The sequence below is a fragment of the Cibotium barometz genome, chromosome 21 (assembly GCF_041138505.1).
Source record: "Cibotium barometz isolate CiBa-2024 chromosome 21, ASM4113850v1, whole genome shotgun sequence".
NCBI lineage: Eukaryota > Viridiplantae > Streptophyta > Polypodiopsida > Cyatheales > Cibotiaceae > Cibotium > Cibotium barometz.
Genome location: NC_141066.1, coordinates 40,299,544 through 40,315,673, shown reverse-complemented (window position 1 = coordinate 40,315,673; position 16,130 = coordinate 40,299,544). Strand labels below are relative to the sequence as shown.

Genomic DNA, 16,130 nt, shown 5'->3' with positions numbered 1-16,130 from the left:
TCCTTACCTGAAAAAAACCTTCAAGCATTTGCATTGGTTTCCTTGATACTTTTTTCAAAGAACTCTTCCCTCGTTCAACTACTACCTCACTTAATGTGGTTCAAAAGCAGGTTTATTACTTATTTCTTTCTTTTTGCTATGCATTCTTTGGGGCTTGGGTAAGCATAAGACTTCCACCACATCTTTCGGCTGTTTACACACCGATGTTGGACTTTGCCAAACGTCAGAACAGACCATGAACATGGCCAAATGTTAGCCAGGTTCCCAAGTATACCATTATTCCCATCCATCTAAGCCGATAATTTTCACTGAAGCATAATCAAACATTTCCCATATTAAGTTTCTCCCCAAGTATACCATTATTGCCATCCATCTAAGCAGATAACTTTCACTGAAGCACCATCAAACATTTCCCATATTAAGTTTCGTAGTTGTGAACCTTGAGCAGTCCATATCTACAAGAAAAGGAGAATATGTGCCTGTACCTGTCAAATAGGTTACTTGATGGCTTCTTAGAAGCCAGGTAATTGCTCTACTTTACGACAAAAATTGAACAAAGTTGGCAGTTAGACCACCACTTGACGTGGCATATACATTCTTTCCTTCATGCACCTGTGTATAAAGATGCTCCATATATTATATACAAAGTACTCTCCAGAACACACTTGATATACAGAGCGGTTGTGCGTCTCTTCTTTGCAATTTTTTTGGTAACAGGTAAAGCTCCCATATTTTCTCATAGCTGCTGGAGAGATCGCCTTGTAAAGTGCAGGTACAGAGTACATGCATCACCAGTATTGCCTGTATTGATGGCACATGCGCCTCCAAGATGGACTGCTTTGTGTGACAATGCCTCCATTACTGTTCAAGAGCTAATGGAAGGGTGATGCATCTTAGGCATTGAGAGTCCCCATGCCACCATCATCTGTACTGGCACCACTATATACTCAAATATGCATCTTGTACAATGCAGGTAGAAAGTACATGCATCACCAGACATGCACCTCCAAGATGGACTGCTTTGTGTGACATTGCCACCATTACTGTTCAATAGCTAATGGAAGGGTAATGCATCTTAGGCGTTGAGAGTCCCCATGCCACCGTCATCTGTACTGGCAGCACTATATACTCAAATATGCCTTTATGATATCAGTAACACTTATGCATGTTCTTTCACTGCATCAAGCATCTCAACATGCCATGGCCGAAGCAATGACTCCACAGTGAGACGGCGAAATGAACTGAGCATGGATATGAAGAAACGGAGGCTTTCTATCTTGTACTCTTCCAATGGGTTCATGTTCCCAAAGCTTCTAACATTAACCTGAGCAACTCAAAAGCACACACTCAAATTTCTGCCAATGATGCTTATTTTCAAACCACCACCACCACCACCAACCACCCCCCCTAACACACACACACACACACACACACACACACACACACACCAAAACACCACCTGCATGCCACCCGTGTGCACGCACACGCATGGCAAATACAGCACTTACCGCACTACGTAGTCGGCTCATGTTAATCAAATGCTCCCTCCAAAACATGTCCAGTGCGGAAATAGCCAGCAATCTCTGTGCAATAAAGAATCACAGTCACCATGAATAAGAGATTTATGTTACGATGGTGGATTAATGAGAGGTTTATATCTTCACTACCTCTGTTTGCTCTATGTCCTTTGGAGATAAGTCTGAAATAAACAATTTCTCTCGATATATGCCAATCAGCATCTCTCCAAAGTACCTGCACAGCATGACGGTCTCTCTCTCGTACTTCTGGTTTCTGCAAGGCATGTGTGACATATAAGAAACAGTAGAAAAGGCTAGCTACAAAACTATCACATTCCATCAAACTGAAGCCATCCATTCTATGTACGACCGTTGATCAATCAATTGCTGTCATGCCAAGCTGGATAAAGAGAATACGCACTTGAAAGAAACATCTGAAGTCAAACGGAACCACCGCTTCACTGCATAAGCTTTGGACCGTGGTCCATCAAACAGATGTGATGGTGTTATCGGCAAACCTGGTAAAGAGGGTGCATCAATGGTTGTCTTCTTGGCACTTCCAAGTTGGGTGAGAGATGTAATGAGAGTGGCTTCTGTTAAAAATACAAACAAAAAACGTGCTCAACTGTCTGCTTGCTAATAAGCACCCCATGATTTTCCTTTCGAATTTACATAGCATTTGCATGACAACTTCCTGCAAACATCCACCCCAAGGTGTCATCACGTGTTTGCAGGTTCACTTACCTGAAGGAAGTTTAAAAAGGGGGCCATTATGTTCCTCTGAGACTTTATCTATGAGCTCTTGTACATCTTGCAGAATCTTCTTGATGTTCCATGTCTTGGGATGCTGCAATCAATCACTTAAACGATGAGCATAGCATCAAATGCTCCCACCATGCATGCAAAGGCATACATCTACTATAGCGAAACAAAGGCATACCTTACTTGGAATAAGTTGAGGAATGACCAGCTCGTCTGCAACCGCCTGCATGTATCTGAGTAGGGATACTATTTTAAAACACTTACCCATAGACCATGCTAGTGCATTCAGTATCCTGATTAAGTTATTTCACTTTGCAGAAGCAAATTATACTGCTTACTGGTACAAGTGTTGGCGGCATGAATCCATATCAGAATTTAGAAATAGCTGTCTCAAGTTGTAAACGTGCTTTCTTTGTACCTGTGTAATAAGAGGTCATCTGACTTAGCGTAGATACGAATGTTACGAAGGAAAGCAAAGAAAGGCGAACAGCAACCATGAAAATGTTTACCCCGTCAGTGCCAGGAGGACCATCGATTAGCCTAACTAACATGAAAAACAGCACATATTATACGTGCACAGTACGAGGATGGAAAACCTTGAACATATACAGTACGTAAGCCACATAGCCTTAAACACACACGCAAGCACTTGCCTTCCTCCTGGGGGTTTTTGGGTGCATGTGCATGACCATGCGTATGCACCGTCACCCACCCACCAACATGCACATGAATGTTTCCATAGGAAGGACCGATATTCTTGGCCTAGCAAGGAGTTAGTAAACATTGATGGTCAAAGCCAAAGGGATACAAAAGCATCTGCATTTATCAGTGCATTCATAAGGTCCTTCAGCACCTACATCTGCACACTCTTGTGTTGATCGTGCAAGACGAGAGCAAACTTCACAAAGCTTCTCCTATGAAGGCATCCAACATGTTGGACCACGAAGTTTGTAGTCCTTTCTTCTGCGCCTCTCAAGAGGCCCTGCATCTGAATACACATGCAGTCTCTATGGGTGAGAATGTGACACACATCACTTGCCATGATGGACAACCTTGCCTATTAACATGCCCCACTTCACATGCAAACTGCATTGGTGCACAGAAATATTTCAATTTTGTGCATAGTTTTTTGTTTGGTAACCTTTCTTGATCACCATGTAGGGCACAGATTGAATTGATTGCACAATGGCCTAGTAGAAAGACCTTGCCAATAAGAAAACCATGGGCAGCCATGCCGACTCCCAAGCTTACCCCTAACTTTTTTTCTAGTGCAATAGGATGCCGAATTCCAAGCTTACCCCTAACTTTTTTCCCTAGTGCAATAGATCGAAAGACATAAAAAGGAATTTCAACAAACTATGTAAATGTCATTGTTAAGGTTACTTCTAGTGGATAGATCAGGGTGAAGGTGCCTAAATTTGAAGCCCAGAGGGTCTACAGGGGCCAAGTGGTGCAAGTTGGTGCAACACGGCTACTAGTTGGTTCAAAGGAGAGAGATGGTTCCTCAATTTGAAGCCCAGAGGGTCTACAGAGGCCAAGTAGTGCAAGTTGGTTCAAAGGAGAGTGTGGGAACTCCACAAGAAAAATCAGCAAAAGTTTAAGTGATTAAGTGTGGTGAAAAACGAGCATGAAAGGCATTCGAAATGGGCTTTCACATAAGTACATGGTTGGGCGAGCACATTAGACTCTAACGAGCCCTATTTGTAATCCAATTTGTAATTAGTTAGTCCTCTCAACAAATAGCCCTCATTTAGAGTTCCATCTGAGTATGATCTAAGAGGGAAACTTTTCTGTATCAAAGAACCAAGAAGCTCCCAAGCATGTCTTCTATATGACGATTTACATACCTCCAAAACTTCCTCGTAGTCAACTAGACTCTTCCTGATATTGCTATTATGGCTCTCCATGAAGCGTTGAATATTTACCACCTGGGTACACACTTGCCAAGACAAACCCATTAAGAATCGCCAATGCAAGCCTTACACTGTTGTTATTCAAACATTGTAGCCACTAAATAACATAATGTTACATGCATTGCGGAAGCATGATCCTGATTAATGCGAAGCAAATAAGATTAACACTAACCCTACTGTTTAGCAAAAACACACAAGACGAGATGTAACCCAAATTTACTCTATATTCCAAAACATGAATATGCACCATGGTTCTTGGATCTACAATTAGATCCGGTTCATGCATGATCCACAGCTTGGTCGTTCTCTCCAAATGCTTGTATTCTTGACTAGAGCATGTTCATATTGTGCCCAACTTGTGTCCCAACCATCGTGGCATGTCTTGGGCGTCTATTCGGCTGTCAGAATTGCCCAAATCAGACCATATTCTGCCCCTACTCTTGCCTAAAGCTGCCTAATGGGAACTCTATATAGTGCCCATGACACGGTTAGAAGCTTCTAAGTCCTTCCAAGTCTAGAAGCATTCCAGATCTAGAAGCTTCTAAGCTTATCTAGGTCTAGAAGCTTCTAGGCTCATTTTGGCCCCTAACGGGACCCACATCCCTGGGACATTGTCCCAGCCTTCCCAAATCCATAGTGCAGTCTAATCAATCACTTGCGTGTGACCTAATTTCGTGCTATGATGTCCCTTAACCATCCACCCACCTACGGCCATCCCGGTGTCCAAAACAAGTCTGTCAGGTGTCCCTGCTACTTTTACACAAAACGGCTTCTCCTCATAAAGGGGACCTTAGAACATAGAATTAGCCATAGTTCCCAAACGAGGGTGGAGGATTGATATCCCCCCCCAACCCCCCAAATGTCCATCCATAGGGAGATTTCTGAAAAGTAGACTTCACATCCATCTGCATAACTGGCCACCTCTCCTCCGCTCACTAGTAGAGCCAAGTATGTGGAAAACGTGGTCAAGATGGCTCTCGGGACAAAAGTATCCTAGAAATCAAAGCCTTCTACACATGAAACTTCCTTCACCCCGAGTCGTGCCTTGTACTTTGTTGGGATTTGGAGCTCTATGTGTGTGAACCACCCCTTAGTATGCGTAAGTGTGCCTATGTGTGTGAGCAATCTCTAAAGTGTGTGTGTATGTAGTAAGCAGTGCTGTTCAGTACATGTGCCACTGTTGCAGTGTGTATGTTTGAGTCATAAGATGAGGCTCTAAGCCTATAAAAGCATTGTACTTGTTAACATAGGGGTGTACGGCTATGGAGGTTCAAACGGAGCCATGGTAGAAAACGTGTGTGCATTAAGAGACATTTAGAGACCATCCTCATCGTCATGGATACAAAGTGGGTGTAAAGGATACGGGGGTGTGAGTGTGGAGGAGTTCAACACATGACATCATCACTTATGTCATACACATAAATATCTAGATATTATTCTAGCCACTCTAAGAGTGGGTTCACACAATAAACACACTTACACACTTTAGGGGTAGTTACACACACACACACACAAGACAGACACACGTGACTCCAAATCCCAACAAACCCCCCTTTAAAGTTAAGGTAGAATTATGAGGAATAGCCTTCGTGATGCAAAAGATCACACTGGCTATACTTGGCGTGATACAATAGATCACAATCAAGCCTGCAAATGGAGCTTGACCACACATAAGATTCTTCAACCTCCGGAACTATCCCCCCTGACTCAAAACAAGGTTTGAAGAAAGGAGATACAAAAAAACATCCGCACACAAATAGATACAATCAGATTTTGGGAGACATCCTAGGCAGAGAACACATTATTGACTCTCAACACACATGGAAATGATTTGTTTAAAAAGCCCGATCAGTATCTATCTGAGAAGAAATAGATAAGCCACTCGAGTGTAGGCTTTTTCTGGTATTGTTCAAGACGTTCCCACTACTCTGGTGCATCTTCAGGGTCCTCTTCTTCTTTTGCCACTAGGTTGGCATGATTTTTCTCTTGCTCTTTTACCATCCCCTTGTATCATCTCTTCAATGTGTCCTAGCTTCTTGCAAAATGTTCAAGACGTTCCCACTACTCCGGTGCATCTTCAGGGTCCTCTTCTTCTTTTGCCACTAGGTTGGCATGATTTTTCTCTTGCTCTTTTACCATCCCCTTGTATCATCTCTCTTCAATGTGTCCTAGCTTCTTGCAAAATGTACACTTGATTGCTTTCCCATTGGGTTTACCCTTGGTTTTGGACATGTAAGCCTTCTCTATGTCATGACTAGTGGAGGCTTGCTCTTGAAGTCAACGATCCTCATCGCGTGTGAGGAATCACCCTACAGGTAACATGCCATACTCAGACAACCAAGAAAGTTCCGTATCTTGTTGTCCCTCAAAGACCAACACTACTCCTCACATTTACCATAGGTTAATTATGCCAAAGCACAGAGTGTCCCAAGACAAGAAACCCGCGAAGCCTCAGAGGATCCTACATGAGAACACAATATGGCATCCCATACCACCAAAGCACACTCCACATAAAACCTTCATTAAGCATTATCATAGGTGGAATGGTCAACTTTCCACCCTACAACCTAGCCTTGAAGCAACCTAATTCCCCTCTCAACACCAAGGTCAAACCTTAGGCCAACTAGAGAGTCAATCTAATCTACGCAAAGGCAAGGATGAAAGATATCACCATGTTGACACCCGAATCCATGCCCCTGGCTCTTGCAATCAGCTCCACTAGCTGTCTATATGACCATCGCCACAAGACTGCCTAACTCGGCCGAGGCATCCTAGATTATGACTATAACCACAAGACTGCCTAACTCAGCATCCCGTCTTGGGTTAAGTCAACACCCAACAAGATTGCATAAGCACCTAGTGGCTATCTGGATAACACCAAGGGTTCATGGCAAAGCCTGGAATCCATTTTCCCTTTTCACACATAAAAAGAAATGAGAGCATGCAACAAAATAGATTCCATCAAGATTCGGCAAAGATCTCAAAAAATTAAAAAGTATTAAGTAGGTGTTAAAAAAAAGCCAAAAAAAAAATGTACTTGAAAACAAGCATCACGACTTAGGGTCTTTGAAATCAAGACTATTGAGCCACCCTTGGACCCACCAATGTGCGCAAATGCAAACTCCACCTCTACTCCAAGGGGTGTGGTTAGCACGGAGTATGTGGCAAGAGTTATGGTATACAAGGATTATGGTATACAGGTCTATGGATTCCTTGACTTCTTTTCTAGGGATTTGGATCCATCCTCAGGTTTATGGATTATTCTTTTTGGCTCCCTTTATTTGGGATGCATTGGACTTATGAAACTCATGGTTTACATACCCTGTGTAGTGTTCTCTTGTCCTACGTGCTCTTTTGAAAATTGTTTCTACCATGTGTGGGTGGAACAATAGAGAGCAGATGGAAGGAAATGATTTTTGAGACTGTCTCGTCTCGCCCACTTGATGGAACATGATTATATCTTGGATATATGACTTGAAGCTTAAAGTTGCGGATAACTTTTAAGAAGCTGGGGAGGATGTCACCAGCCTGCACATTTTCCAATATGAAAGGGGTCTGGGGACAGTTGGTATTTGATTTGTTTGGGGCAGCCAGGAGAGTTTGTTGTCAGCTAGTGGTCAAGTAAGGGCAGCTGTCTGATTCTGAGAGGTTCTAATACAAGGTTTTGAGGCTAGCTGATGTTGGAGGACATTCTGGGAGCCTGGAGGACAGATTTCTGACTGTAGGGGATTTCAGAGGCAGTTTATAGCCAATTCTGTGGCAGCTGGAAGCTATTTTGGTCAGCTGGGAGTCAGCTGAGGTCAGGAGGGGCTTTTAGTGGAAGATCTGAGGGGCTGGAGTTGAGAGCTAACTTGAGAGGACAGTTGACGCAGGCAGATGGATTGAATAGGGAGGTTGGGAGGGTGTTGAAGTGTTCAATTGTGAATTTGTGTCAACTGAGGATCAAGGGACGTCAACTGGGAGTGTTGGTGCCCTCTATTGGTATTTGTGTTGGGTTGTGGTGCTGGTGATAGTTTCCTTCTCACGGTGGTGTGCTTCGGACGGGGCTATAAAGGCAAGTTCTCCCAGACACATCAATGTAACTACTTGACCTCTTGTCTAATAAGTGACCCAAGCTCACTTATATAGTAATAACCCGGCTATTATTGGCCCTTGCTTTATTTATTAGCTTTCTTGTTTGATTTATAAGCTTTCTTGTTTTATTTATAAGCTTTTAGCCATTATTATCCCTAGGCTATTAATTCTAAGCTCTTAGCCAATCCAGACCTCTTCTTGCTACCCATGTGTGAACCCTCCGGATCCCCACGCCCTAGCTAAGACTTAACCCTAATCTCAAGTTAAACTTAACCCTAATCCACGCCCCTCGCCGTAATCGTAGGCCTGTTGGGACAGAACAGATTCATCCAAACCCAACTGTGTGGACTCATCGAAGTCCTTGGGTTCATCCAAACCCCTTGTGTTGCCCTAGCCAAGACTTAACCCTAATCCTGGTTTAGTGCACGCCCCTCGCCCTGATCCTAGGCCTGTCAGGACAGAACAGCTTCATCCAAGCCCAACTGTGTGGACTCATCCAAGTCCTTGGGTTCATCCAAACCGCTTGGGTTGCCCATCCAGGCCAGAAGTTTCGTCAGAGAAGAGTCCAGCTGGTGACACAAAACTTAACATGTCGACAAATTCTTTCTTTCTTTATGTGAGGCATAAAAAAGGTCACACCAACTTCTGCCAAGTGGTACTCTCACCATGTTCCTCTGCTATGGCCCTTCCTACAACAGCAAATGCATGAAGTACCCATCTTTCACCACAGTGCACACACAAATGGTTCTTTTATACGGCATATTCTATCCTAGATAGTACATTGTCTACAATTGACCATGAAGCAGCTGCAAACGGCCACATGGAGACATTCAAGATGTGTTCCAAAAATGCAATCACCACTAAGTGATTGCTTGTGACGTTATTTTATCTTCATTTTTTAACGATTTGGAAGAAAGTTGAATGGCAAGTCAGAAATTGGAATAAAATATTGGAAACTTTTTGACAACAGGCTGCCTCCAGCAGAAAACTTTTTGACCACTATTTTTTTTCTTAAAAATTGTAAATTATAAATTAATCAAAATGAATAAAAGATCAACTAATTGATAGCATTATACCTGCTTTTCAAGGAAACTGGAATCAGAAATGGCAGTATCCCAAGGAATCCAATTCGATACAAGTATGTTCTTGTCTACAGTCTTTTGTATCAGCTCGTCTTCAAAGCTGAAATTCAAAAAATTCAAAAAAGAAATCAAAAAGTAAACAAAAATCATGAGTTTTTAGCATAATCTGTTTTATCTTTTCCTCGTTTTAAATGCATGGCGGCCCTCCCATCAAAACTAAGTAGTCATGGATGTACCCTAGTTCCTTCTCCAAATGGATGCCATATGACCATATGTAGCTGACAATCCTGGAAGGCCCAAGTGCGCCTCTCGACAGTAAAATCTACCGAACTGCCATATAGTAAGGCTCCAAATAATCTCCCGATTAGTGCCCACTGGGAAGTGATGCAATTAGAAAGGCGACTCTCAGCTTGGGCCCATGCATCTGACTGCGTGTAGGTGCCCCTTCGTGATAACACGAGGCCCTGCCTACATTACCAAACTAATACGCCAAGCTTGATACTCACCTAGAGGCAGACTTGGTCTTCCCACCTGAAGGCATTTCCCAGTTGTGGATGGAGATATTAATGGAGACCTGTGGGGATTTGAGCTTGGAACCTGTCATAAGCCATTGAAGCGCACCATTTGCAACCTATAAGCCCTTTGCAAGCACTCAGCCCACTAGCCCTTTGTATGCGCACTGTAATGGCCAGCCCTTTGTGAGTACTCAAGCCTCAGTAGGCCTCGAACCTCCTGAAGCCCTTCCTCTCCTCCTCCTTCCCATGAATAGTAGATCCTTGTGTCGCCAGGTTTGATACTCACCTAGAGGTATATATGGTCTTCCGGCATTTTCAACTTGTGGATGGAGATACCAATGGGGACATGCAGGGATATGAACTTGGAACCTGTCATGAGTCCTCGTGGTTGGTGGGCTACGCGCCATTAGCACCCTTCCTCTCCTCTTCTTCTCCTTTCTCTTCTTCCTCTTCCTCTCCTCTTCCTCCCTCTATTTTTTCCCCTCCTAGGCCCTTCCTCCACTTTATTCTTCTTTTCTCTTTCAACTATTTTTCTCCCTTCTCTTGTTCCCTTCTTCTTCTCCTTTAAATGTAGGAAGGAAGAAATAAATAAAGTTATATTATACGTCTCCAAAAGTCCCAATGGGTCTATAACATAGTTGCCAGGCATTTCATGAAACGCGTTTCATAAACATTTCATTCATTTTCCAAAAGTTTAGAAAACGATTCATACAAAAAAAGGGGGGTACAAGCCTCAAAATTTATATACAGGTTTATAATATGTTAAAAATATGTTGCCTTCCCTGCAAAACAGTATTAAACATGCATCATTTACACATTGAAACATGTTTACAAGCTAAAACTAAAGAATCTGGGTGACCCAGTTACAGTGGGCACCCAACTGAATCACTGACCAATTGGCATAAATAAACTAGCAACATCAAGAATCAAGATCTGGATTTCATCATCAATAATGGCAACTACTCGATAATGGCACTCAAAGTGATCACAAAAAGTTTGAATCCTGAGCTGATACAAAAACAGTAAACTGAAGTCTGAAATACACAAAGTAGAGCTTGTTGAAGCCTAATAGACGCAATCATGCATGAATTATGACAAATAGTAAACTAGAGGAGCTGATTTGTGCAAGGCAGGAGCTCCTTCAATCAGTTTCCCAGTCACCTGTAGACGTTTTTTTTCCAAAAACGTGCTCTCTGGATAGAAAACGTTGAAAAACGTAGGTTTTCCCAGAGGCAGCATGAAAGAAACGTGTTTCATTCCAATGAAACGTTTCGTTTCATTCAGATGAATGAAACGCATTTCATTGCAACTATGGTCTATAAGACCAAAAGTGATACAATAGTGTCCATGTAATCTCATCATGGTACAAGAGACAACAAAGACTAGAGCTATGAGCTGGGAATCCAAAATGGGATCATCATCATCATAGTCTATGGAGCTAACCCCCCAGTAGGAGGAGGGGGCCATCAAGGATATCAAGCATGCGGGTAGCCTGTAGAAGGCTCTGCAGATCCACTAGGCATGGGAAGATGGCTCTGTTGGTGTCTCTCCAAGATCCCTCAAGTTGGGGGCTGATGTCTGTGTTGCTAGCAAGGCCCAAGGAGTCTAGGACGTCGGGCTCATTGTAGTGTCATGGTCCCATCTAGATTCACACCAAAGTGGGGTCTGGGAGGTGATCGGGCACTCGAGAATGTGTGGCTCGATGAGACTGTGGGTATGTCATCCATGGCTGGTGTGGCACCTCTTGTGGTCGAAAGAACTAAGTGATGGTCGCCCAGGGCCGGGGTGGATGTCTTCCACGAGGTCTTGACTCTCTAATCAGTGAGTCTCTGTGATGATGAAGCTCTAGGAGGAAGAGGCCTAGGCACCATTGATCTGGACAATCCATGATCCTGGATAAGGGCCCAAACTCCTCTCTGAAGAGACAGTGGAACCTCCCTTGGATATCATAATATACACTGCACCTACATATAAAATGCTCCTCTGACAAGACCTCATGTTGGCATATAGTGCATAACCTCTCCTCACGAGTTATCTCCATGTCTCTCCCTGTCTCTATCCTCAGGCGGTGCGAATCGCAATGACACCCGCAACTGCCATTTGTGTGAGAGTGGCTCATGTGTTGTGATCCAAGTATCTTGTATGTATAGTCCCAATAAATCCTTATCATTCCCAGTTAGCAACATGTCATCCACATAAAGAATGAGCATAATCAAAGTGCCATGAATCATGATCCTCTTTCACATAGAGGGTTCTTTCTGTTGGACTATTTCAAAAACCCTGGCTAGTCAAATAAGTATGTATCTTTTCATACCAAGCTCGGGGAGCTTGCTTGAGACCATAAAGTGCTTTTCGAAGCCTACATACTTTGCTTTCATGACCATGCATCTCAAAACCAATGGGCTGATTTACATAAACTTCTTCTTGCAAATCCCCATTGAGAAAAAGCTTGCTCTCCTGTAAGATACAGAGCAACCAACGAGACACAACTCTAGCCTCTTCCGTTGCTATCAACTCTTGCTCCATTGCTTCCTCTCCATTTTGAGGTGTAATGAGGTCCTGATTTTGAGCACCCAGATGCTGTCTATTAGGCAAAGTTGATGGTTGATCTCTTGTGCCATCAATTCCCAACGGAAGAAGTCCTTCAAAGGCCTGAAGGTGGATGTCCAAAAAATTCAGCCAATGGCTAGTTTGAATTTTCAGCAAACACGTCTCTGCTGTCCAAAATCCTTTGCGTGGAAGGATTATAGAGACGGTAACCTTTACTGCCGCTATTGTCACCCACAAATATGCACTTAGTGGCATTGTCATCAAGCTTACCTTGCAATTGCTAAGGTACATGTGTATAAGCAATACATCCAAAAACTCTAAACTGATCAACTTTAGGTTTCCTTTTGTGCCAAGCCTCATATGGCGTTATGGTTTTCAATGCTTTGGTAGGGCATCTATTCAACACATGTGTAGCACACATGATTGCCTCCATCCAAAAAAAAAGACATAATGCATCAATGACCTATTCTTTCTCTCAACAACACCATTTTGTTGAGGAGAATATGGCATTGTGCATTGATGTGTTATGCCTTTTTCTGCCATAAAAGCTTTGCAAGCAATGGACATGTATTCCCCCCTCAATCTATACGTAGGTTTTGCACTTTGCAACCTATTTGATTTTCAACCTGTGCCACAAAATGCTAAAAACATGCAAATACATCAAATTTTGCTTTCAAGGGATAAACCCAAACAAACCTGGAGTAGTCGTCGATAAAGGTTACAAAGTATACATGCTTTCCAATAGATGGTGTCCGCATAGGACCACACACATCATTGTGCACAAGCTATAATTTCTGAACAGTCCTAGTTGATCCATCTTTTGGGAAAGCATTTATGTGCATTTTACCCAATATGCACACCCTTCACATACATGTTTTGGTGGCAGTTCTACATGAGGCATGTTTTGCACCATTTGATGCCTTTGCAATAGCATCAGACTGCCATAACTCACATGCCCAAACATGGCATGCCACAATTCGCAAGTGTAACCACATGAGGATCATGCTCTCTCCTGTCAAACCTGTCAAGTTGATATAACCAATGGTACAATGTGCCGGAAGTGACCAATGCATAGCCACCTTCATGGCCTTTCACTATGCATCTGTCGTCCTCAAAGTTGACTGCATATCCTCTCTTAGCAAAAGAGGAGACGGAAAGCAAGTTCTTCTTAATGCCTGGCACATACAATACATCTGAAAGACATAAGTCTTGTTTGCACATTTTACCCGGTCAGGGGCAGCCATAAGCTTCTTAAACAAATCCCTAAACTGGATAAGAAGAATTGTTTGCACATTTTACCCGCCTACCTTAAGGGGCAGCCATAAGCTTCTTAAACAAATCCCTTCGTGAGGTAATGTGTTTAGGAGCACCACTGTCAAAGTACCATGTGTCATGTCTTTCATTGATACTAAGAGACATATGCTCCAATGATGCATCATAACTACAAGTAATGAAAGTCCACTCATCCTACACGAGATTTACTGATACATCATCTTTCCCTGTAGGTGATGAAGAAGAATCTACAGCCATGCCACTTTCCTTTTTCTTCTCCTTTGCAAGCCACTTTCTGCACTCATTCAAATAGTGACCCGGCTTTTTTGCAGTAGTGACATTTTCCCTTTTTCTTGGGCTTGCCTGCATCATTTTTAGCCTTTGGTGAAGGCTGTCCCAAATCAGCCTTTGGCTGAAAATTCCTTTTGCCTTTTCCTTTGCCCTTGCCTTGGACAACAAAAGCCCCATCACTACCACGCATGATGGAAGATTTGTACTTCCGATACTGCTCCTCCTATAGTAACAAGCCAACCAACTCTTCAAACAAGATTGGTTATGAATTCCCTCGCATAGATAGAGTGAGCGATGCGTGGAAGTTCAAGTTAAGTTTCTGGCAGTGATAATAGTGTCCTCGAAACCAACTCCTTTTCAGAAATGACCTCGTCGATATTAACCAACTGCTCACCAAGATCCTAGATCTTCCTAAGATTATCAGCCATACTATCACCATCATTCATGTCCAAGTTCTCAAGTTCCTTCTTAAGATATGCAACCCTGGCCTCATTCTTTGCTTGATACATGGTTGCAAGTACATCCCAAGCTCATCGTGAGGTCCTGCAAGACTTGATATGTGGTATGATTGATCACTTTACTAACACAGCAATCCAAGCCATCGTTTGGGCATCACAAGTATCCCATCTCTTCTGCTACTACTGTGAGGAAGGAGTACAGCATGAGCAATGCAAGCCTCTACACAATCAATGCATAAACATCCAATCAAGGCCTATAGAATGGAAAACCGCAAATTTTTTTGCACCAGAGAGCTGAATGATGTGCCAATTACACTCATATGCGAAAAGCCCCAAAATTTAATGCACCGTTGGGCTTAATTTTGTGCCCACTGCACATAAATTGCAAAAGCCCAAAATCCTTGAGTACCCTGTAGCTGCAATTGTGCAACTAAGCACGAATTCCTGAAAACCCCAAATTTTTGCAAAGCCTACTGCTTTAATTTTTGCAATTAAGCAAAAATTCTGCAGTTGTGTGCATGAAATTGTCCTATTTGCCTTGAATTATGCAATTAAGCATGAATCTCAAAAAATCCCAAATTTTCATTGAACCTTGCACCTGAAAATCTTGCACTGTATTGCTGCCTACACCTGGAATTTCGCAATAAAGAAAGCAATTCACAAAAGCCCCAAAACGAAAATCCAAAGTACCTAATGGAAAGGAGGCAGGTAGCCGACTGCCACAACAAAGAAGTAGCACGCGAAGTCGATGTACGGCGAGCAAGCACCGGGGACAGAGACAGAGACAAAGACAGGGACAAGCAACAAAGCAAACGGAGACGGCAACTAGGGACAGGAACGGTGTCGACGAACAGGAACGGCAACAGGAACGGGCATGGCGACCGGCAATGGGCACGATTGAAAACCACGGGCGATGGTGGTCGGACAACGACAACGAAACGGCGACCTCTCGAACTGCGAGGCTTATGGACGTCGGAATTGTCGGACAGAAGTGAGCCCAGATTTTTTGAATTTTCGTCAGATGCCACATTAGCCACAAAGTGGGCTGAGGCTCGCCCACTATGGTGCAAGCGCCGCCCGGGGGCTGGGCGGAGGTGGTCCTCTGCAGACTAGCGCCACCGAGAACGGAGGCCAGAACAGGCGGTAGTGGCCGAGGCAGTGACAGAACATGCCAGGCAGGGTGGCGGCACAGGAGCGTGCAAGTCGCCCAGAGACAACGACGAAGGGGAGCTGACGGAAGCTCACAACGTCACTGGACAGCTGCATTGGAGCGTGGTGGACGGACGAACACCTACACAACAAGAAGCAACTCCGATACCACTGTTGGCCCAGGAGGGGAGCTGCAGGAAATGAATTAGGGTTTGGCACAGCAACAACACACTCACAAGCAGGCACACACAAGATGATGAGAGATGCAAAGAATAGATTGCATTGGAATGTGTGGAGCTAGAAGGTCAACTCCATAATATCATAATAGAGGTAAAGTAGATGGTGTCCTTTCACACCAGATCTCCAAGGGGAAAAACCCAAAGTGAAAAAGTGCCCTTGGTTAGCCCATGTTCACATCTGGCACTACTCATATCATATATGCCAATATTCCTCCTCCCTTTTTTTCGCTGAGCAGCATTATCTCCTACCACATATTCCAGCCACTTCGTAATATTGAAATTCACATAGCTATCTTGTTTCTTTAATT

General features: G+C 43.4%; 1 protein-coding gene across 4 annotated transcripts in view; it reads right to left on the bottom strand.

Moving 5' to 3' along the window:
• Window positions 1-386: 386 nt before the first annotated feature.
• Window positions 387-16,130, bottom strand: part of SECA2 (Preprotein translocase SecA family protein) — a 38,638-nt gene continuing 22,894 nt past the window's right edge. For 2 of the 4 annotated variants that reach the window (XR_015268454.1, XR_015268455.1), the window contains exons 24-32: window positions 9,343-9,448; window positions 4,127-4,207; window positions 2,618-2,697; window positions 2,458-2,512; window positions 2,262-2,364; window positions 2,036-2,110; window positions 1,668-1,791; window positions 1,509-1,583; window positions 387-1,324 (exon numbers count right to left, since the gene is read on the bottom strand). Coding sequence is in view for 2 of the 4 variants with exons in the window: in XM_086815804.1 (XP_086671930.1) it covers window positions 1,160-1,324; window positions 1,509-1,583; window positions 1,668-1,791; window positions 1,939-2,110; window positions 2,262-2,364; window positions 2,458-2,512; window positions 2,618-2,697; window positions 4,127-4,207; window positions 9,343-9,448 (961 nt within the window). In the remaining 2 variants the exon portion in view is untranslated. Of the gene's footprint in view, window positions 1,325-1,508; window positions 1,584-1,667; window positions 1,792-1,938; window positions 2,111-2,261; window positions 2,365-2,457; window positions 2,513-2,617; window positions 2,698-4,126; window positions 4,208-9,342; window positions 9,449-16,130 lie in introns of all 4 variants that reach the window. The other 2 variants (XM_086815804.1, XM_086815805.1) reach the window with 1 other exon arrangement.